The sequence below is a fragment of the Lolium perenne genome, chromosome 7 (assembly GCF_019359855.2).
Source record: "Lolium perenne isolate Kyuss_39 chromosome 7, Kyuss_2.0, whole genome shotgun sequence".
Taxonomy (NCBI): Eukaryota; Viridiplantae; Streptophyta; class Magnoliopsida; order Poales; family Poaceae; genus Lolium; species Lolium perenne.
The window spans coordinates 264,701,582-264,725,644 of NC_067250.2; the positions used below are offsets into that span (position 1 = coordinate 264,701,582).

At 42.2% G+C, this 24,063-nt stretch overlaps 1 protein-coding gene and 2 long non-coding RNA genes across 3 annotated transcripts; 1 reads left to right on the plus strand and 2 right to left on the minus strand.

Moving 5' to 3' along the window:
• Positions 1–97: 97 nt before the first annotated feature.
• Positions 98–2,191, minus strand: LOC127312702 (cinnamoyl-CoA reductase 1). Its single transcript, XM_051343243.2, has 6 exons — positions 1,978–2,191; positions 1,720–1,889; positions 1,401–1,586; positions 987–1,149; positions 665–851; positions 98–377 (listed from the first exon to the last, which is right to left on the minus strand). Exons 1-6 carry the CDS (start codon positions 2,108–2,110, stop codon positions 245–247), a joined length of 972 nt encoding a protein of 323 aa, XP_051199203.1. The 5' UTR covers positions 2,111–2,191; the 3' UTR covers positions 98–244.
• Positions 2,192–16,278: 14,087 nt separating this feature from the next.
• Positions 16,279–18,179, plus strand: LOC127312705 (uncharacterized). The gene is made up of 4 exons (XR_007858507.1): positions 16,279–16,524; positions 16,612–16,835; positions 16,944–17,018; positions 17,734–18,179. It is a non-coding gene; the product is annotated as an uncharacterized lncRNA (long non-coding RNA).
• A 1,473-nt stretch (positions 18,180–19,652) lies between these two features.
• LOC127312706 (uncharacterized) lies at positions 19,653–22,441 on the minus strand. Its single transcript, XR_011748355.1, has 2 exons — positions 21,893–22,441; positions 19,653–20,321 (listed from the first exon to the last, which is right to left on the minus strand). It is a non-coding gene; the product is annotated as an uncharacterized lncRNA (long non-coding RNA).
• Between the last annotated feature and the right edge of the window lie 1,622 nt (positions 22,442–24,063).

Here is a 24,063-nt window from a genome sequence, read left to right on the forward strand (position 1 = left end):
GCGACGACTTTACCAAAACAACGATGATTTTAACAAAATGAATACCAAGTTGCAAATTCCTAGCGATGAAGCCTCCCGCTCCGGTCACACACACGCATAAAATGCACACCTCTACATTTCATTATTCAAGCAACGCTCGAGGCCAATATATATTGTCTTACAAAAAAGCTACAATGTGGTCAGAATAGGCAGAGAAACCTTCCACGGACATCTCATGCTCATGCAATACATCAACATTGGTTGCTCAATCAAGGACACCTGCAGTCCTGTATGATTCGACACCATCCCTGAGGGTCTCTTCAAGTGGCCGGACTTTCCAGCCCAGCATCTCGAGCTTTCTGGAACTAAATGAAGGCTCATCACTCACTTGGACAAACCTGCGATTGGTTTGGAACAAAATTGAGCATTAGGTCACAGTAGCCACGCCATGACATGCCACCATAACCACTAAGCTGGAAGCATGATGAACTTATAGGCATAAATACACAATGATCAATGATCACCATTATTGGGTGATTCCACAAGGTACAAAGCACCCTAGCAAGTAATCAGGAACGGCGTCTATCACCAAAAGTAGCTAGACACGCAAATCAGAGGAAGAGTTCTAATAAGGGCCACCAAATTTCATTTGTTATGCATCTACTGAAACTATGGTTAGGCTTACTTGCTGGCAAATTTGTAAGCGGGATACATGCTCTTCAGCAGGTCTATGACATGAGAGACCTTCGTTGCATGTGAATTGCATACATAGCGTCCGGAGACCTCTGGGTTTTCATACACCAGGACAAGAGCATCGGCAAGGTCCCGAACATCTACGAAGTTTCGAATTTTAGTCTTCACCTCGTGATCACCTGCAGATAAGTCAGGGGACATCAAAGATGGTCGCTTTCCACACATTGGAGGGCCTAATGCAGCCATATAAACATACTGGAGTGAATTCAGGCGGTGGAAATGGCAATTTCTTAGTATCGCGAAGTGAGGCAAACCTGTCAAGAAATCAACTATGACCGAGCTGCTGGTGTTCACTGTAGGCTGCAACAAGGGCCCGATCACCAAGGATGGGCAGACTGTCACAACATCTAGTCCGCTTTTCTTTGCGTATTCGAAGGCCTCAAGCTCTGCTAGTGTTTTGGCAAGGCAGTACCAATTCTGTAAGAACAACGGGAGGCAGAATCAGAACCTGTGAAAACCGAAAACCACATGTCTGCATAAGTAGGATGATGTCTGAAACGCATGAATTTCACTGAAACAGTTCAATTCTGAAAGAACGTTATGTTTACACAATGTGAGACTAGCAGGTGGATGTTTCAGCAACCCATTGAGACTTTGTAGCACAATTGTAACATCACGCTGCAGTAAGGTGTGACATGTGTCACGACGTCATGATTTGGTGATCTCACCTCGGTCGTCCTGCAGTACTCGACGTCAGACCAGCAGTCTTCATCCATGGCCTTGCCTTCAGGCCAGCTGGGATTCACCATGACAGCAGAGACGGAAGAGACCACCACAACCCTCTTAACCTTGGCCTCCGAGCATGCCTTGAGGACATTAATCGTGCCGGTCACAGCAGGAGCAATCAAATCAGCCTGCACGAACATGGATTTGGTAACTACAAGAACATGACGAGTTTCCCCTGTTTTGTTTTTTGCTTGTTGGCAAATGATCGAACAGATAGAGGGAAAGCGATAGGAAAGAGGGGTGAACTGACAACTGACGTGCCTCGGGGTTGGGGGTGGAATTGGCGAGGACGGGGCAGGCGACATGGAAAACGACGTCGCAGCCGGCGACGGCCGCCGCCATGCTGCCGTAGTCCAGCAGGTCGGCCTTGAACAGCCGCAGCCTCTCCGCGGCGCCGTCCAACGCCGGCAGGTGCGCGTTCTTGGCGTCGCCTTCCAACAGGAACAGGAAAATCGAATCTTGTTCAGCATCCGTTACAGTCAACCTATAGAATCCCAATGATTCAAGAGCTGAACTTACCCGGGTCGCGAACGGTGCCGTGGACGGCGTAGCTGCCGCCGCGGGAGAGGAGCAGCTTGACGAGCCACGAGGCCACGAAGCCGCCCGCGCCGGTCACGCACGCCGTCGTCGTCGTCCTCCCGGCGCCCTCCATCGCTGCGATGGTAGGAGTATGGTGATTGATGGGACAGAGGAAGAGTATCGGCCTTACTGCAGTGCAATTACTTGAAAGGATGGCTGCACTGATTTGGCTCGCTATTAGAGCACGTGGAAATTGCATGAGTTGACAAACACAATGCGTCAATGCCTATCATATTTTACCGGTGAATTATGCAGTACATGGATAGAGATGGCCAATTAAGTATGCAAGTTAGCTCGTGCCGACTGCGTATCATCTATCCTGTTTCATAACATAAGCCCTTTTGCCAAGCTAAAATAGCTTGTTAAAAAGAATTATATTAGTATTAAACGGAGGGGAGTGGTGTTTTGGCTCCTAGGTACATATGCTCCCTTTAGAGCCTCTTCAGTCCTCGGTCAAATCGGTCCCCAAAGGAATTTGGGTGTGCTGGACGAAAAAACGTTCTCAGCCGCGTCCCCCAAAGCCCTTTTTTGTCCGGCATGCCCCTACGGTGTCCTACGCCCCGAGGCCCTCCCCGCCCCACAGGGGATGCACTGGGGACGCCGGACACACCGAAAAGCGAGGCAGGGAGTGGCGGGACCGACCAGTCAGCGGCACATTGAATTTTAACCTAACCGTCGCCTACCTAGCGACAGAAGTTATTGGCGCGCAGCGACAGTGCAGTTCCCGCAGAGGCGCATCGAAGCGTCTCGTCGCGCCTTGCTCAGCGTGCCGGCGTTAGTGAGCGCCCCCGCTCCCCCGCCTCCCTCCGGCCTATAAAAACGGCCGCCTCTCATCGTACCTCTCACACACAAACCCTAGCGCATCTCTCCCCAACCCTAGCCGCCACCATCTCAAGAGTCGACACCATGGCTGGTAGAGGCACAGGCCGAGCTCGCGGCCGTGGCCGCGGCAGAGATGCACGCACGCCGTCGCCTGCGACGCCGTCGTCTTCATCGTCGGAGATGGACGAGGAGGGGCCCGTGCTGTTCGAGTTCGTCCTCGTCCTCAAGGGCGACCCTGATACGTCTCAAACGTATCTATAATTTCTTATGTTCCATGCTACTTTTATGATGATACTCACATGTTTTATACACATTATATGTCATTATTATGCATTTTTCGGCACTAACCTATTGACGAGATGCCGAAGAGCCAGTTGCTGTTTTCTGTTGTTTTTTGTTTCAGAAATCCTAGTAAGGAAATATTCTCGAAATTGGACGAAATCAACGCCCAGGGGCTTATTTTTCCACGAAGCTTCCAGAAGACCGAGGGAGATACGAAGTGAGGCCACGAAGCGACGACACGCTAGGGCGGCGCGGCCAGGCTTGGGCCCGCGCGGCCCTAGCGTGTGGGTCCCTCGTGACGCCCCCTGACCTGCCCTTCCGCCTACTTAAAGCCTTCATCGCGAATACCCCAGTACCGCCAGTACCGAGAGCCACGATACGGAAAACCTTCCAGAGACGCCGCTGCCGCCAATCCCATCTCGGGGGATTCAGGAGATCGCCTCCGGCACCCTGCCGGAGAGGGGAATCATCTCCCGGAGGGCTCTTCATCGCCATGATCGCCTCCGGATCGATGTGTGAGTAGTTCACCCCTGGACTATGGGTCCATAGCAGTAGCTAGATGGTTGTCTTCTCCTCATTGTGCTATCATGTTAGATATTGTGAGCTGCCTATCATGATCAAGATCATCTATTTGTAATGCTACATGTTGTGTTTGTTGGGATCCGATGAATATTGAATACTATGTCAAGTTGATTATCAATCTATCATATATGTTGTTTATGTTCTTGCATGCTCTCCGTTGCTAGTAGAGGCTCTGGCCAAGTTGATACTTGTAACTCCAAGAGGGAGTATTTATGCTCGATAGTGGGTTCATGCCTCCATTGAATCGGGACAAAGGACAGAAAGTTCTAAGGTTGTGGATGTGCTGTTGCCACTAGGGATAAAACATCGATGCTTTGTCTAAGGATATTTGTGTTGATTACATTAAGCACCATACTTAATGCAATTGTCTGTTGCTTGCAACTTAATACCGGAAGGGGTTCGGATGATAACCTGAAAGTGGACTATTTAGGCATAGATGCATGCTGGATAGCGGTCTATGTACTTTGTCGTAATGCCCTGATTAAATCTCATAGTACTCATCATGATATATGTATGTGCATTGTTATGCCTTCTTTATTTGTCAATTGCCCAACTGTAATTTATTTACCCAGCATGCTATTTATCTTATGGGAGAGACACCACTAGTGAACTGTGGATCCCGGTCCAGTCTTTACATCTGAAATACAATCTACTGAAATTGTTCTTTACTGTTCTTCGCAAACAAACATCATCTTCCACACTATACGGTTAATCCTTTGTTTACAGCAAGACGGTGAGATTGACAACCTCATTGTTACGTTGGGGCAAAGTACTTTGATTGTGTTGTGCAGGTTCCACGTTGGCGCCGAAATCCCTGGTGTTGCGCCGCACTACACTTCGCCGCCATCAACCTTCAACGTGCTTCTTGGCTCCTACTGGTTCGATAAACGTTGGTTTCTTTCTGAGGGAAAACTTGCTACTGTACGCATCACACCTTCCTCTTGGGGTTCCCAACGGACGTGTGTTAACTGCACGCATCAAGCACTTTTTCTTGCGCCGTTGCCGGGGAGATCAAGACACGCTGCAAGGGGAGTCTCCACTTTCAATCTCTTTACTTTGTTTTTGTCTTGCTTTATTTTATTTACTACTTTGTTTGCTGCACTAAAACAAAACACAAAAAAAATTAGTTGCTAGCTTTACTTTATTTACTATCTTGTTTGCGTTCTCTATATTAAAAACACAAAAAAAATTAGTTACTTGCATTTACTTTATCTAGTTTGCTTTATTTACTACTGTTAAAATGAATACTCCTGAAAACACTAAGTTGTGTGACTTCACAAACACAAATAATAATGATTTCTTATGCACACCTATTGCTCCACCTGCTACTACAGCAGAATTCTTTGAAATTAAACCTGCTTTACTGAATCTTGTCATGAGAGAGCAATTTTCTGGTGTTAGTTCTGATGATGCTGCTGCCCATCTTAATAATTTTGTTGAACTTTGTGAAATGCAAAAGTATAAGGATGTAGATGGTGACATTATAAAATTAAAATTGTTTCCTTTCTCCTTAAGAGGAAGAGCTAAAGATTGGTTGCTATCTTTGCCTAAGAATAGTATTGATTCATGGACTAAATGTAAAGATGCTTTCATTGGTAGATATTATCCTCCTGCTAAAATTATATCTTTGAGAAGTAGCATAATGAATTTTAAGCAATTGGACAATGAACATGTTGCTCAAGCATGGGAAAGAATGAAATCTTTGGTAAAGAATTGCCCAACCCATGGACTGACTACTTGGATGATCATCCAAACCTTCTATGCAGGATTGAATTTTTCTTCGCGGAACCTATTGGATTCAACTGCTGGAGGTACTTTTATGTCCATCACTTTGGGGGCGGCAACAAAGCTTCTTGATGATATGATGGTCAATTACTCTGAATGGCACACGGAAAGAGCTCCACAAGGTAAGAAGGTAAATTCTGTCGAAGAAACCTCCTCCTTGAGTGATAAGATTGATGTGATTATGTCTATGCTTGTGAATGGTAGATCTAATGTTGATCCTAATAATGTTCCTTTAGCTTCATTGGTTGCTCAAGAAGAAAATGTTGATGTGAACTTCATTAAAAATAATAATTTCAACAACAATGCTTATAGGAATAATTCTGGTAACAACTATAGGCCATATCCTTCTGCTAATAGTAACGGTTATGGTAATTCTTATGGGAATTCTTACAAAAATAATAGGAGTGTACCCCCTGGTCTTGAAGCCATGCTTAAAGAATTTATTAGTACACAAACTGCTTTTAACAAATCTGTTAAGGAAAAGCTTGATAAAATTGATATTCTTGCTTCTAAGGTTGATAGACTTGCCTCTGATGTTGATCTTTTAAAATTGAAAGTTATGCCTAATAAGGATAATGATAATAAGATTGTTACTACAGCAAATGCCATCCAAGTTCGAATTAATGAAAATATTAGATTGATGGCTGAATTGCATGCTAGGTGGGAAAGAGAAGAAAACGAAAAACTTGCTAAAGAGAATAATGTAGCTAAAGTTTGGACTATTATCACCACTAGTAATGATAATGCTTCACATGTTGCTACACCTCCTACTATCAATGGTAAAATAATTGGTGTTGGCAATGTTTCTACTCCTAGTGCAAAGCGTGCAAAATTACCTGAAACTGCTAAAACTGCTTGTGATAAAACTGCTGAAATTTTTTTCAATATTGGGGACAATGATCCCATTGCTGTAGATCATAATGGTTTAGATTTTGATAATTGTCACATCTCTGAAGTTATAAAGTTCTTACAAAAACTTGCTAGAAGTCCTAATGCTAGTGCTATAAATTTGGCCTTTACAAAACATATTACAAATGCTCTCATAAAAGCTAGAGAAGACAAACTAAAACTTGAAACTTCTATTCCTAGGAAGTTAGAAGATGGTTGGGAGCCCATCATTAAGATGAGGGTCAATGATTTTGATTGTAATGCTTTACGTGATCTTAGTGCAAGTATCTCTGTTATGCCTAAGAAAATTTATGATATGCTTGACTTGCCACCATTGAAAAATTGTTACTTGGATGTTAATCTTGCTGATAATGCTATAAAGAAACCTTTGGGGAGGATTGATAATGTTCGTATTATGGTTAACAATAACCTTGTCCCCGTTGATTTTGTTGTCTTGGATATTGAATGCAATGAATCTTGTCCCATTATTTTGGGAAGACCTTTTCTTCGAACTGTTGGTGCTACTATTGATATGAAGGAAGGTAATATTAAATATCAATTTCCTCTCAAGAAAGGTATGAAACACTTCCCTAGAAAGAAAATGAAGTTACCTTATGATTCTATTATTAGAACAAATTATGATGTCGCTGCTTCATCTCTTGATAATACTTGATTCACACTTTCTGCGCCTAGCTGAAAGGCGTTAAAGAAAAGCGCTTATGGGAGACAACCCATGATTTTACTACAGTACTTTTGTTTTATATTTGAGTCTTGGAAGTTGTTACTACTGTAGCAACCTCTTCTTATCTTTATTTTATTGCATTGTTGTGCCAAGTAAAGTCTTTGATAGTAAAGTCAATACTAGATTTGGATTACTGCGCAGAAACAGATTTCTTGCTATCACGAATTTGGGCAGGGTTCTCTGTAGGTAACTCAGAAAAATCTGCCAATTTACGTGCGTGATCCTCAGATATGTACGCAACTTTCATTCAATTTGAGCATTTTCATCTGAGCAAGTTAAGTGCCCCTGGAAAATTCGTCTTTACGGACTATTCTGTTTTGACAGATTCTGCCTTTTATTTCGCATTGCCTGTTTTGCTATGTTTGATGGATTTCTTTGTTCCATTAACTTTCAGTAGCTTTGTGCAATGTCCAGAAGTGTTAAGAATGATTATGTCACCTCTGAATGTATGAATTTTCAATTCTGCACTAACCCTCTAATGAGTTTATTTCGAGTTTGGTTTGGAGGAAGTTTTCAAGGGTCAAGAGAGGAGGATGATACAATATGATCAAGAAGAGTGAAAAGTCTAAGCTTGGGGATGCCCCCGTGGTTCATCCCTGCATATTTTAAGAAGACTCAAGCATCTAAGCTTGGGGATGCCCAAGGCATCCCCTTCTTCATCGACAACTTATCAGGTCACCTCTAGTGAAACTATATTTTTATTCAGTCACATCTTATGTGCTTTGCTTGGAGCGTCTGTTTGTTTATTTTTGTTTTTGTTTGAATAAAGTCGGATCCTAGCATTCTTTGTGTGGGAGAGAGACATGCTCCACTGTTGCATATGAACACATGTGTTCTTAGCTTTATTCTTAATGTTCATTGCGAAGGTTGAACTACTTCGTTCATTGATATATGGTTGGAAACGGAAAAGGCCGCATGTGGTAATTGGTATAATGTCTTGAATAATTTGATACTTGGCAATTGTTGTGGTCATATAGATCATGTTTAAGCCCTTGCATCATGTACCTTGCACCTATTAATGAAGAACTACATAGAGCTTGTTAAAATTTGGTTTGCATTATTGGTCTCTCTAAGTCTAGATATTTTCTGGTTGAGGTGTTTGAACAACAAGGAGACGATGTAAAGTCTTATAATGCTTACAATATGTTCATATGTGAGTCTTGCTGTACCATTTTATACTTGATTTTGCTTCAAACAACCTTGCTAGCCTAGCCTTGTATTGAGAGGGATTCTTCTCATGCATCCAAATCCTTGAGCCAAAAACTATGCCATTTGTGTCCATCATACCTACCTACCACATGGTATTTCTCTGCCATTCCAAAGTACATTACTTGAGTGCTACCTTTAAAATTCTATTCTTTGCCTTTACAATATATAGCTCATGGGAAAATAGCCTTAAAAACTATTGTGGTGAAGAATATGTACTTATATATCTTATTTCTTAATAAGTTGCTTGTTGAGCGGTAACCATGTTTCTGGGGACGCCATCAACTTTTACCTTTGTTGAATATCATGTGAGTTGCTATGCATGTTCGTCTTGTCTGAAGTAAGAGCGATTTTCATGATCAAATGGTTTGAGTATGCATATTGTTAGAGAAGAACATTGGGCCGCTAACTAAAGCCATGAATCATGGTGGAAGTTTCAGTTTGGACAATAAATACTCAATCTCTTATGAGAATATTATCTGTTGTTGAATGCTTATGCATTAAAGAGGAGTCCATTATCTGTTGTCTATGTTGTCCCGGTATGGGTGTCTAAGTTGAGAATGATCAAAAGCGAGAAATCCAATGCGAACCTTCTCCTTAGACCCTTGTACAGGAGGCATAGAGGTACCCCTTTGTGACACTTGGTTGAAACATATGCTATGCAATGATAATCCATGTTAATCCAAGCTAATTAGGACAAGGTGCGAGCACTATTAGTATTCTATGCATGAGGCTTGCAACTTATAAGATATCTTATACATAACACATATGATTTATTACTACCGTTGACAAAATTGTTTCTATGTTTTCAAAATGAAAAGCTCTAGCACAAAAATAGTAATCCATGCTTCCCTCTGCGAAGGGCCATTCTTCTACTTTATTGTTGAGTTAGTTTACCTACTTCTTTCTATCCCAGAAGCAAACACTTGTGTAAACTGTGTGCATTGATTCTTACATGTTTACCTATTGCACTTGTTATATTACTTTGTGTTGACAATTATCCATGAGATAAATATGTTGAAGTTGAAAGAAACCGCTGAAACTTATATCTTCCTTTGTGTTGCTTTAATACCTTTACTTTGAATTTATTGCTTTATGAGTAACTCGTATGCAAGTCTTATTGATGCTTGTCTTGAAAGTATTATTCATGAAAAGTCTTTGCTATATGATTCATTTGTTTACTCATTATCTTCATCATTGCTTCGAATCGCTGCATTCATCTCATATGCTTTACAATAGTATGATCAAGATTATGATAGCATGTCACTTCAGAAATTATCTTTGTTATCGTTTACCTACTCGAGGGCGAGTAGGAACTAAGCTTGGGGATGCTTGATACGTCTCAAACGTATCTATAATTTCTTATGTTCCATGCTACTTTTATGATGATACTCACATGTTTTATACATATTATATGTCATTATTATGCATTTTCCGGCACTAACCTATTGACGAGATGCCGAAGAGCCAGTTGCTGTTTTCTGCTGTTTTTGGTTTCAGAAATCCTAGTAAGGAAATATTCTCGTAATTGGACGAAATCAACGCCCAGGGGCTTATTTTTCCACGAAGCTTCCAGAAGACCGAGGGAGATACGAAGTGGGGCCACGAGGCGACGACACACTAGGGCGGCGCGGCCAGGCTTGGGCCCGTGCGGCCCTAGCGTGTGGGTCCCTCGTGACGCCCCCTGACCTGCCCTTCCGCCTACTTAAAGCCTTCGTCGCGAATACCCCAGTACCGAGAGCCACGATACGGAAAACCTTCCAGAGACGCCGCCGCCGCCAATCCCATCTCGGGGGATTCAGGAGATCGCCTCCGGCACCCTGCCGGAGAGGGGAATCATCTCCCGGAGGGCTCTTCATCGCCATGATCGCCTCCGGATCGATGTGTGAGTAGTTCACCCCTGGACTATGGGTCCATAGCAGTAGCTAGATGGTTGTCTTCTCCTCATTGTGCTATCATGTTAGATCTTGTGAGCTGCCTATCATGATCAAGATCATCTATTTGTAATGCTACATGTTGTGTTTGTTGGGATCCGATGAATATTGAATACTATGTCAAGTTGATTATCAATCTATCATATATATTGTTTATGTTCTTGCATGCTCTCCGTTGCTAGTAGAGGCTCTGGCCAAGTTGATACTTGTAACTCCAAGAGGGAGTATTTATGCTCGATAGTGGGTTCATGCCTCCATTGAATGCAGGACAAGTGAGAAAGTTCTAAGGTTGTGGATGTGCTGTTGCCACTAGGGATAAAACATCGATGCTTTGTCTAAGGATATTTGTGTTGATTACATTACGCACCATACTTAATGCAATTGTCGGTTGCTTGCAACTTAATACCGGAAGGGGTTCGGATGATAACCTGAAAGTGGACTATTTAGGCATAGATGCATGCTGGATAGTAGTCTATGTACTTTATCGTAATGCCCTGATTAAATCTCATAGTACTCATCATGATATATGTATGTGCATTGTTATGCCTTCTTTATTTGTCAATTGTCCAACTGTAATTTGTTTACCCAACAAGCTATTTATCTTATGGGAGAGACACCACTAGTGAACTGTGGATCCCGGTCCATTCTTTACATTTGAAATACAATCTACTGCAATTGTTCTTTACTGTTCTTCGCAAACAAACATCATCTTCCACACTATACGGTTAATCCTTTGTTTACAGCAAGCCGGTGAGATTGACAACCTCACTGTTACGTTGGGGCAAAGTACTTTGATTGTGTTGTGCAGGTTCCACGTTGGCGCCGGAATCCCTGGTGTTGCGCCGCACTACACTTCGCCGCCATCAACCTTCAACGTGCTTCTTGGCTCCTACTGGTTCGATAAACGTTGGTTTCTTTCTGAGGGAAAACTTGCTACTGTACGCATCACACCTTCCTCTTGGGGTTTCCAACGGACGTGTGTTAACTGCACGCATCAGACCCACGCGGCATCCAGAGGTTGCCGGACGGCTTCGCCGACTTCGTCGCCGGCGACGAACGCCCGGGCACGCTGCATCTGCGGGAGGATTCGTGCGGCTACTACCGGTGGATCGTGGATGTGATCTACGACGCGCGCGGCAAGATGTACCTCCACATCGGCTGGGAGAAGTTCGCGCGCCACCACAGCCTCCAAACCGGCTTCGTGCTCGTGTTCTCCTACTTTGCCGACAGGAACATGAGCGTCAAGGTGTTCGACGAGACGCGTTGCCGTCGGAACTACCACAACGACAACACCGACGAGGACGACGGCTGAAGAGTGTTGTTTCTTCGCAGTGAATATATGCACAAAGGTCTCTGGTTGTTCTTCCTCGGAAGAACCAACAGGGCACCCTCACCAGCTGGATTTTCCAGTTTGGGTGACTAGGTGTGTCCTTGAGTGTTCTTTCTTGGCAGCAAACACACGAAACCTTCGATGCCCGGCCTAGTTAGGTTTATTTTTTTTCCAATATTTTATATTTGTGTCAACCATGGTTCAAACTATGTATTAGTTTGTGGAAAACCATGTTCCAAACTATATCTTCATATAAACCACTTCCAAATTATGTATTAGTTTGTGCAATATTTCTTCTCTTTATTGAAATAAAAATGCAAAAAAAAACAAAAAAGAGTATTTTAATGTTTTGGGGCGGCGTTTGGGGAACGCGGCTGGGGAGCGACGTCCCCCAAACGCGGCACGAATGAAACACGTCCCCCAGACGCTCAATCCGGTGCCGTTTGGGGACGATTTGGGGGACGCGACTAGAGATGCTCTTAGTTTGAACTGCAATTTTGATATATTTTGAAATGTCAAAAAATTCCAAACTAAAAATTCAGGTGTACATCTTGACATGGTAAGTAGGCACAAAGTCTTTCCATGAAAAATTAACTTGTAGTTTGACCTGTGTAAAAATGACAATATTTAGTTCTAAAAATAAGGTTTTTTATGAGACTTATTTTATCTTTTTTACACCGACCACAAAACACATCGGATTTTCATGAAATTGCACGAACACACAGAGATTGTCGAGATGTACATGCAATTTTTTTTGTTAAATCTTTTTGACAATTAGAAATATGTTTTTTTAAATGGAGGGAGCATATGCACCCAAGAGCCGAATTGAATTTCCGAAAACGGAGGGAGTATTTTGTAAGATGCTTAGATGAGTGCTTATAAAAATAAATCAAGCATTTTAGTAAGAAATGATGCTTATTTGTATAGGAGTTGTGCCTAGTTAAGCGTCTAACTAGTATAAATAAGCACCGGTTCTTAACAAAAGATTGGTTTATTTCTTTAAGGACCTCTCATAAGGATATTGCATTTTACATGCCTTAAGACCATTTCCAGGAGCATATTTATCAGAGAATCAATATGTGGTTGGATGGTTTGAAGGATAGTGGTACCTCCAAACAAGATATTAAACCCTAGGTTAGGTATTTTGGTTTTTCCGTCGATAGCGAGACGTTTGTGTTGACTTTGTCAATCTCAACATCCGTAGGATCAGTTTCTTGCACTTTCAAAGGTGCTCATATATAGGAGTAAAGTGTATGTGTGTACGTTCATAGAAGCAAGTGTACCTACACATTTGTGATCGTTTATGTATGTATTACGTTTCGCAAAAAAGAGCGCGCCTATTTTTTTGGGTGTTTTTGCCTATGTGGATAGGACTTGGTGGCGGTTTGGAAAAGTGTCCGTGCGGAGGCCGTCTCTACTCTCTACTCCCATGGCGTGCGCCAAATTCTATATGCACGAGCTCAATTTTTGGGTTTTTATCATACTTTTGTCCATTCTTGTCTATTTCTTGACCATTTTTCATCAAAATACATAAATCAATTACATATAGTAAACCTTTAACATTAGTATTTGATTGACATAATTCATACAGTTATTTAAATTACAAATTTAAAAACCGATAATTGAAGACATAGTTCACACGATCAAATGGATCTATTGGTTTTCTCTCTGGTTTCACATGTGCTCAGCCAAATTAACTTGGAGTTGTTTGTGAGTAGCCCCGTGATGAATATGGCGGTGCATCTTGAGGTATGCTTCAAACTATTGTGGTGCACGCTCTGACACAGTCGAAGGCCTCTGGAAGTCCCACTCTCCATAAGGCTTGTTTTACAGTACCTTTTACCACTCCTGGGGTGGAGAGAGGTATGATTAGGGTCAACGGTCAGGATTGAGAGTAGTAGATTAGGCCCGGTAGCCCAGCAGGATGTAAATAATAAAAAGTTAGTAGTTTTTGGGCCAGCCCAGTAGCTGGCAAATAGAGTTGCCCGTGCCTAGGTATCGATGGACAGCAGCCGCCGCCGTCGCCACATAGACGATGCCGAGGTCCGCGTCCGTTTTGCTCCTCCTCAGCGTGAGATCTACAGCCTCGACGTTGTTCGTCTCTTTCAATACCGGGAGCAAAGCACGATCGACGCCTCTGAGATCTAACCGTACATGAGCCGCACAACCGGCACCACGGGCCGCGCGTTGACGTCTTCCTCGGGGTCCTTCACTTCCTCTCCGGCGGCTTTCTTGATGGCCTTCTCCATCTTGAGCACCACCCGCGCCTTGGCCGACTCGGTCTCGACCGCGTCGAGTGAGCGCTCGAGCGAGGAAGAATGGTGCCGGGTCACGCACTCCGCCGCCACTTCCACCAGCGACGCCGCCGCCACATCAAGCAGGTTCCCAAGTTAGCGACTCACAGCAGCCAGCGATGTCGCCGCCGCCATATCGAGGAGGGACGGCGTCGCCGCACCAACTCCACCGCCTCGAAGCCGCAGGTTAATCCGCATCCGCTGCCACATCGAGCATGTTTAGGTACGCAAGCCTATGCACGCAACATTACACCTGTTCCTCATTCAATCTGCTGGATTAGTACAATTGCTAGTCAAATTCAATCAGGAATTTAAGGTTGGTTAGAGATTATGAAGCTAGCTGGGACTCCTAATTAACCCTAATGCTCGTATTGTATCCTGATACTAAGCCTAAAATACTTTAAGTTCCTCCCCGCAAAATCCAAACATTGTATGAAAACATGGTAATTATAGTGGTACTAACCCTTGGTGCTTTAATCATAATGTTGCTTGGATTAGACCAAACAAACAACACTTCGTAAGACACTACAATGTAAGTTTAAACCCTTTTCTTCAGAACAACAAAAGAAAGTTGGTATATCAAGCAAATTTTTCTCAGTGCACATACTGAGATTAGGCTATGGTTACAAGACAGGTGAAGATTGAGCATGCGTAGAGATGATTATGATCTTGTTTGTCATCAATATGGAACTTGAGCGAGGTACGTGCCACCTAATTAGAGACAGCTGGGAAATGTAGGAGACCACTTTAAGTGCACACAGAGTTTCTGATAATGTCTCTATCGTAAATATCGAACCACCCATGCAAGCCACCGAAGGCACCTCATAGCAAGCAACAGGAATGGATTTCAGCTAATCTGCTTGTGTAACACCCCTGTAGCTAACTAGTTAGAATTTAGAAACTGTCGCATGTAGCTTACCTGAAGACCTGCAAACCATAGGAAACACACTCGATCAGCCCCAACAATCTTCAGACTGCACTGTAGTTATTCGATAATTCCCTTACTTGCCATGGCTGCAAATTTCTAGCTTTGCACACAAACATATATGTATAAGATTTTGGGCCTCCTATGTACTAATATTAAGAAATAAATAAGTATGCAAATACATTTTTCTGTTTATACCAGAAGAACAAATCAACTGTTTTTCACAAATAGAGACATACAGTCATGCGGGAAAGTAGTATTCAGAAGGTAATCTTCTATCTCTAAATAGGAGACCCCACTACATAATTTTCCTGCCCTCTTATTCATCCACGTCATCCATTATTTGCCCTCACGTTGGCTGGTCATGAATCCAAACAATCGGTGCATTACTGTTGTTATGACGCACAATATGACGCTAGAGCGGTACAACCATCGATCCATTCCTCTCCGCAGTGACACAGTCGTTTCCTCTCCCAACAATCACTACAAGAAACGGAAATTAATGAAGGCATATGAAAAGTTCACGTAGGTTTCCCTATTTAAAAGCCATGCGCCCCCTCTCAAATCTCTCCAGTATGGGTTGGCGTCTGGCAAGCCGGCCGGCCGTCCCGCCGGCGTCCGCTGCATAGCTCCAGGCGATCCATTCCCTCCCCATCTTCTTCCACATGAATATTACTTCTGACATCCTTCTAGCGCTTGACAACTTTGATGACAAAGCGGCAATATTTCTTGGTCCTTTGTCATCTCACACGCTTCGATCGGTGGCTATTTCTTGATATTTTCTGTTTGCTTGATACAAATCGGAATTCGCCTAAAATCTCTGTTTTTCACATCCTGCCAGCCGTCGCTGTACCAGCAGGCTACCACCAGCTCGCACCGTGCTTGGATGCCAACCCCCCCCCCCCCCCCCCCCCCTCTGTGAGCTCATTCAGAAGTTGTGTGCCGTTGATTCATTGATGTTTGGATTGACCTTAATATTTGTAACATCCCAGAATCTACCCATTTTTTTTTAAATTCATGCATTGCATCATATTAGCATACGGAAGTTTTATTTTCGAAAAGGTTTTAGTTATTTCCTTTGCATAAAAAAATACCTAGATTTGCTAATCGCCTATTAGGCTAAATGCAGAAAATATGTGTATCCTTGCGTTTGGTTTGCGTTAGAACAGTGTTCCTTAATGTTCATACGCACTACTGGTACATTTTCAAAAAGAAAAGAATCATAATTTATTTAAGCTAATTTTGAGGCATAAAACTATTACAAGAAATAATGCACACAAAAAAGAGAAAAAAATAAAGGAACAATCGACCGGCAAGGGCGACCCAGCCGGAACGCGCATCAGCGCTCGCGCGTAGGCCAAGCGGCCGAACGTGACAAGCTAGCCTAGCAGCATGCCCCTCACGTTGCCCCTCGCGTCTTTCCTTTTTATTTTTCTTCCTGACAAGTGGGGCCGTTTGTCATCTCCAACCTCCAGCCTGGGAGTCGTCCTCGCATAAGCGAACAGAACCGAACTCTCCCGATTCCTTCGCTAAATCTGCTCCGTTTCTAGCCCCCTTTTGCACGAAAATTGTCCTATAAATACCCCATATTCTCCTCTGTTTTTGCCACTAAAAACCCTAGATTTCGAGCCGCCAGGCCGCCAAAATTTCTCGCTGGAGATCGCCATTGCCAGCCGCACATCAAGCTCGAGCTTGAGGTTCTCCTCGCCCTAAGCCGTCCTTCTCTGTATAAACTTTTCCCGTAACTTCCGATTGTCGTTCTTATCGATTCCCATCTCGCGCAGAGCGACGGAACGAGCTGAATCCGTCGCCGGAGTTCCGCCGAAGCATCGCCGGAGTTGAGCACGATCAGCCACTCATCGCTGTCCTTTGGGGAAGTAAACGCGGTCTCCAACGATACAGCCGGGACCACCGTGACGCACTGCTTCTCGTCGACCATCCCGCGGTAACTGCAGACCATCGCCCTCGAAACATTAGAGGCTGTTGTCATCGTCTTCTACAGCCGCCGGTACGAGCCATACGACACCCTCACTCCATTTGGTTCCATTAGTAACATACAGCCATAAATACTGAATCTCCTTCACCGCGTCGGACTGGACCTCGTCCACCACCTCAGGATCACCGGTGATCATCGGAGCAGCCACCGGCACGACGACCTACGCCGGTGCCAACTTGGTGAGAGCTATACCCGGTACCTGACCCACTACAACTCCCACAACTTTAGAGTTAGACTATCATCCTGTGGTCCAGATTATTAACATTCTTACGCGCATGTGACTGATCGATCCAATTCACTTCGTGAATGTGCTAGCTGAAGCTAACTTTAAAATTTTCATATCTTCTGATCTATAACTCCGTTTTGGATAATTCTTCTGATGTTGAATTCATAATTAAATTTTCTACAACTTTCATGTACAAAGTTTTTCCATCGGAGCAACTTTTTCTGACAACTTTTTGGGCGAACTTATTAAAAGATCGCGAAATGTTTAATCTTGTAAAAATATTAGAAAAATAATTACACGTCCAACATTAGGAAATAATACACCCCTGCATTCATAAAAATGAGAAGAACACCTTGGTACTGTTAGTTTCTATTTTTTTTTACAAAAGTTACAGATTTTAAATTTATAACTAGTGTTATAGTATTTTCAATGTATTATAAATTTATAACTAGTTTAGCATGGTAGGGGCCCTGAGCTTGACCTACTCGCATGTGCACTATACGAGTTCGGAGATTAAAATTGCTGGAATAAAACTAGTACGAGACTGTGATTGCTTTGTGCAAAATAAAAGTTTGAACCCTCACCTTGAAAATGTACTTGATAGGTTTGTTATACGTCTCTAGTGATACTCGCCAATACATTCAATGTATTGACCCTGCGTGGCTGCAACGTTTCATGTTGCAGGTAACTTTGAGGACAGAGTGAAATTCCATATTTAGGTCGCGAGCTTCCACTCAGCAGGTTCGCCTGTGGCGTGATGGAGCTCTTTGAATTTATTTGTTTTCCGCTTTGAACTGTGTTATTTGAGCTAGCCGTGATCTATGCAAGTTGTAATAAATATATTATGGATCATACGTTGTAATAAGTGACGCATTATTCTGTTTATTCATCGAACTGTGTGTGCTAGCGATTGATCCATGGGACTAGCACTGTATGCACAGAGATCCAATCCTTACGGGGTTGAATCGCTTCAATATTGGTGTAGCCCGATTGCAAGATCTAGGTCAGAATTATAATTTCTGCCGAGACTATGTTAAGATTTTTGACATGAGATTTTCTACTAGCTCAGAACTCGACTTGGGTTGTATAATCAGGAGAACCTCTTAATTTGATTTATTGCAACTGATTCATTAATTTGTTCTTTCTGCAGTGATCCTGTGGGGACGGTAATGTAATATAGAAAAGAGATCAGATTTGTTCGTCTTCTGCTGTGTTTAGTTATGCTTCGCTTCTAATAGTCACTGTGTTGCTCAGTTTCAGGAGCATATAGTTAGCTACCGATTGCTTCGTACATCTATTTGTCCAACTTGGACAAGCTGCAATTATTGGCCTGGTCACTTCATATTCATGATGTTCGTTCTTCTATGTAATTTTCTTAAACAATACCACAATAATATATATATTGCGGTTCACTTTCAGAATATTTGAACCATGGAGATGAGACTGCATTTACAGAATAAATGAGAAGGTGATGCACTAAAATAAGGACACATGACTTACCAGTAAAATAAATAAATATGTCACCGCTGCATCTTTAGGTAGTCCTATATGTCCTTATGTAAGACAAATAAATTTCTCTAAATCAATGTTGACTGTATTGACTTTTTTTTCAATAGCCTTATTTCTATATAGTTTGCTAACTTATTATTTTGACCACACTATATACAAAGTTGAGCACTACTTCAATAACCTATCAGGTTATGCTATCTTAATTATCTATATGATCTTTTAACATTCATATTGCCCATCATTTTTTTCTAAAAGGACCTGCCGCAACGCGCGGAGTATCGTCTAGTACAACAATACTGGAGGCCAAGCTAACATGTGGTAATTGGTAAACCGTTTTGAATAATTCTCCTGACAATTGGACTTGACAATTTCCATGCTAAATGCTACAGTAGCAATCTAGATGTAAGGCTTGAAGAAGTGACCACTCTATTTATACTTTAATTTGACTATCAACTTTTTTAATGTTGTGAAAGGAGTCCATTGGAAATAAGAATATGTGTACTATGGTGTTTTACTGATATATTTGTCCTGTTGAGTGAAGTATATTATAAAGCTGTTTTTTTGTACAAGATGATTTACCTGACTAACATGAATCTTATTTTTATGATTGCGGTTTTCAGATATGGATGGTCAAGGCCCTGGCGAGGAGGAGCGTGAAGAGTATCGCCGTCATATCAGTTGATCTGTCTTTTCTTTTCACGCTTTGGCATGGCAGAAATTTGGAACAAATAATTGCATGAGAGCACGGAATGCCTAATATGCCCCCCTGCCATTTTACTTTTGCTCTAGGCTGGACTTGGAGGGCGGCTAATTGATTCCGGTCAAAAGGGTCTGCGACGGTGTGACCTACCAAGCACGCCCTTCATTTGGAGAAATTGCATTATCATCACTACAGAGTTTAGCAGCGAAAGAAGGCTGGTGTTTGGATCTCATGGTGTCCTTTAGTTTTTTTTTCTCATCTAGTTTTTTTCTTTTGTAAAGTTATTTTTGTGTTGATCAATTGATTTTAAGCTGTGCACTAATAGATTTGGTGGTATTATATACTGTGGTGAGAAGAGAGCCCATTTTTTTCGACTGAAATGTGGCTAAATATATAACAGGAATGAAATGAGTATTGAAATGAAATGAATATTCGAAGCTTTCAATTCTTTACTGATATACGTACCACTAGAATGCGACAACACAACACATTCAGATTCGTGAATTACATAACAATATTGAATCACTGTGAGTACTTCATAGTGTCAACAACTAGTGAACAGGATGGTGATCTTTTGGGCACAGATAAGGTCTCCAAAACATTCCTTTGAACACAGGTTGTAGAACTCAACGGAACCTCAATATAATGGACAAGTTTCATTGTTCATGGAAGCACTTCTCTTCTGGAAAGGATACGACAGACATATGCTTACACAACTAAATGGAACTTAGCTATAAGGGATTCACAGAAGCAAACTTAGCTATAAGTGTTCCCCAGCTTTGCAACCTTAAGTCACAACTTGTTTCTAAGCTCTTCATCATCCAACTTTGACTGATTCTGCCTTTGCAAGCTCTAAGTCCACCTAGTGAGGACTAAATATGTACTCTTGAGTTCCCTAAAATTCAAGCACTTTGCAAAACAACTATGAAAGACGGATATACAACAATGGTAATCCGGTATCATGTACAGACCTGAGCTTCCCAAAGAGTACAGCTTATTTTGGCATTCATCTGCCTCTAGCAAAGCCTTGCCTCCATCACCTATGTGAATCCAGCAAATGCTCCTATTTGAAACATGGTTGCACTTGCATCATAACAAGGTACAATGCTTACAATGAAGAAGGAAAATCTAGTTATCAGGCATATATATTTGAAGTATTTTTAAAAAATAACTGTACAGATCGATGCAGGCAGCTGTAAATGAAAAACTGAAATGAGCAAGTCTAGAAAACAAAGGCTGCCTAATATACATTTAGCGAAATAGCAGTGTTCAAGTGAATATATACCACTAGCAAGTAAAATAAAATAAATTCATAGATCAATTAAATGTGAATTTGAAGTTGCCGTTAAATTTGCCTTCTTCAAATTGAGAGCTATGCAAGCCACCAAAATAAGAAATGTTGCAAAAAAAAAAAAGACTGAATGTCCATAAACAGGCATACTGTTGTGCCATGCTTTGAGTAAGTATTAAGCAGCTCTCACTATATCACGATAATGAACAAATCTTTTATTGGTTCCATTGAAATATAAATGGAACTTTAAGATGAGTGACAGATGATCCATGATATAGAATAATCTTCTTCCTTTTGCAAGGGACGGAGAATAATCTATTCTATCATGGTAAGGTGATAGTCTGAAAGTAGATACTCCACTCATGCCAGTGGTATTAAGTCGCCTTTCAGTCTAAAATCTCACACATACACTTGAAGTATATAACAATATATTGGCTTATTTTGTTCTACCATCATGGGTTTAGCATTCACAATTTCACATTCCTTGCCCCACTTATCAACATACACAAAAGACAAGAGTCAACTGCGCAAACAAATGCCAGATAATTGGAACAACAGGAATGACCAAATGAAAGTGGGGCAAACAAAGTCTACAGTACATGCTAGCAACGAAAAAATGCCAACAGAGTTTGAACCACCTGATCTTGCACCTTAAGCCAGCTAAAATCAATAACTAGGTGATGAGGTCATCTAAGACTGGAGCTACAAAGCTAAACCCTGGCATTTTGAAATCTTAAAAACCTCGGACAAGAACCATGAACTATATATTGTAGAACACTAGCAGAAGAATTGGTCAGCAGCCACAGCGTCAAACAATAAAGATGAAAAAGTGCAGGACGTTCTGAGAAATTGCAAGTAATTCTCAAGGACTGCACATACTAATCTTTCATTTGGTCATGAATTCCATTGCCAAACATTCTAAGAAATTGTGGTCTTGCTGTCACTTCTAAGTAACTGCTCAATAGACCAGGATTATCACTCTCGTTGTGGTCACTGCACGAGCTAAGTATTTCACACTGACTAACCGTTCCCAGTAATCACTTCTATAACATTTAGGAGTGTGTTGTACATTATTATATCGGGAAAACACTGGTCGCTAACCATCTTCTCCAACACATCAACAGCCTTATCTAGATGTACATACTTACAGAAATAATTGATTAAGATAGTGTAGGCAGCTACATCAGGCTCACAATTTGCATACAAGTATCATGCTTCAAACATATATGCTTCACATTAAAAAGGAGCAACTCCACTAATCCCCTTATCAGCACAAACATGCATACTGCTCATCCTCATATGGCAAGAAATAGAAAAATAGAGAAACAAAATGGAGGATTTGCCTTCACTTGAGACGACGAACTAGGCTGGAGAGGAGGCTCCAACCGCAGGTGGTCGTCGCTAGTCGTGGGCCGTGGAGGATGCGAATAGGAGAACTAATAGCGCTAGTCGGGGCAACGGAGCTTCGCTGTGGCCATGCCGACGTTGGGATAGTCGCAGCTCCCCGTGCGCATCCCAGCGACGCTCATCGCCTCCCTCTCCCCTCACTCATCCCGATCACCAGATCAAGCCCCTCCGCAAGTCCGGCGGCCAATCCGGTGCCCGAGATCCGCGCGGACTCGGTGGTGGGTAGAAATGCTCGGCGAAACCGCCCGCACAAGGAATCGGATTGGAGGGAAGGCGCCGCCGCCGAGACTTACTGGGGAAGGGGACGGCGAGGGTAGGTCTACTTCAGAACTTAATGTTGTCTGGAGGGGGTGAGGAGGCGGCGACGCCGCAGTTGCGCAATGGACTGAGAGCGGCGGCGGCGGCGGAATCTCCCGCAGGAGCATCGCTGAAGAACGAGGATCGACCTGACAGCGATCGGCAGATCTTGGGGCTGGACCAGTCCAATGGGCTCGGCCCGTATACGTTTTTTTTTCTAAGGTGCGAAAATTCTCCCAGGTATGTAACATACCTCTCCAGTTTTAGACTGTGGTATGAATATATTTCAGCCATTGATTGGACGGAAATTAATGGCTATAATTCACTTGGGGGTACCACAAAAGAACCCCTCCATAAAGCCTTTTTTCTCAAGCCAATGCGCTTCAAATCTAAATCGTTTACACTTCAGTGCATTAAAAACTGTGGAGAGGAGGAGTGGCAATGATGGCCAATTATTTATGCAGTAGATGGATAGAGATGGCCGATTAGTCATGCAGTACATGGTTAGAGATTGCCAATTAGTTATGCAAGTCAGCTCGTGCCAACTGCGTTAGTTGTTTCTTCTTAGATAATGACATGATTCCATAGAAGTCATGATGATGACATGAAAGAAACAAACAAAGAAGAGACTAATTCTTATTAGATTAGATTTACTTTTCTTTACAAAATTATACATCCTTACACAATAGAAATCAAGGTTACGTCACTTAACATCAGAGGTATAATTTACTTGCGAGGTTCATCAAGCCAAACAACATGATCCAAACCCCCTCTAATTTAGCAAGCTCGTGGGTTTGACTCACGGGGTATAAATCCACACTTAGTCTTGATATAATCCATGCACATATAATAGCGATCATCAAAGACCGGTGTTGTGATTCCATATCTTTGTACCCCATTCAGAATAGTGTTCACAACCACCGCACAATTAGAAGAGAAGACAACTCTTACAGCCAGTCGACTGTGCTAGAGTTAGACCATATTTGAGGGCAAGTGCTTCGAAACTGGAGTGAGAGCACCTTGAGCATGATCAATTTTCACATTCAAGGCAACGTCAAAATTTCCTCCACTAGTGATACAGAAGCCGGGCATTTCCCCTTTTAGAAAAAACAGTAGGACTTAATTTGCACCCAATTTTCTCTGTTTTGGTGCATATGATTCAAGTAGCCATGGCATCTCAATCCTATATTTTTTCTATTCCTATGATTTTTCTATCCTATGAATCAAAGGATCCCTATAAATTTTCCTATAGGCTATAGCAACTAAAGTATGAAGATCATTAAAATAAGATTGAATAATAAAATGGAAGATAACTATCTTGCAAATAGTCTATTAGTTAACATATAGGGTGAAATTCTTACAACAATGAAGATGTCGTTGAGGATTTTAGAAGCGAAAAAGGTCGGAGAGCTCATCTGTTGTATGTAACTCCATGCCTTATGGTTAAACTGAATTTTAATATGCTACTATGCTTTATTTTGCTTTGTAGCCATTCATGAATGATGATCTCCTAAACCAAAGATAGTATTAAGTGTTGACTAATGCTTAGTTTTGGAGCAATTCTTTGTGCTCTTCTTTGGTTTGACCCGCCCAAGGTTTTCTTTCAAGATACAACAATGAGTGATGCTCTTATCCGTGGTAGATGCACATAGCGTGACTGTCTGCTAATGCTAGAAAGACATAAATGAAAGGCGCTTCCTGAAGCGCAAAATACATTTAAGCATGAAATATGACCGCTTGCTACTGATCAAATGGAAGCATGTTATCTTCAAAAAATTGGGAGGCTGCCAACTTTTTCTTTCAGGGAAGG

Bases quoted from the DNA above. Each gene is read 5' to 3' on its own strand.
- LOC127312702 (XM_051343243.2), bottom strand. From the start codon at position 2,110: ATGGAGGGCGCCGGGAGGACGACGACGACGGCGTGCGTGACCGGCGCG. The intron at 1,150-1,400 runs GTGAGATCACCA...TTGTTCTTACAG, and splicing joins AGTACTGCAGGACGACCGAG to AATTGGTACTGCCTTGCCAA. The intron at 378-664 runs GTAAGCCTAACC...AACCAATCGCAG, and splicing joins GCTTACAAATTTGCCAGCAA to GTTTGTCCAAGTGAGTGATG.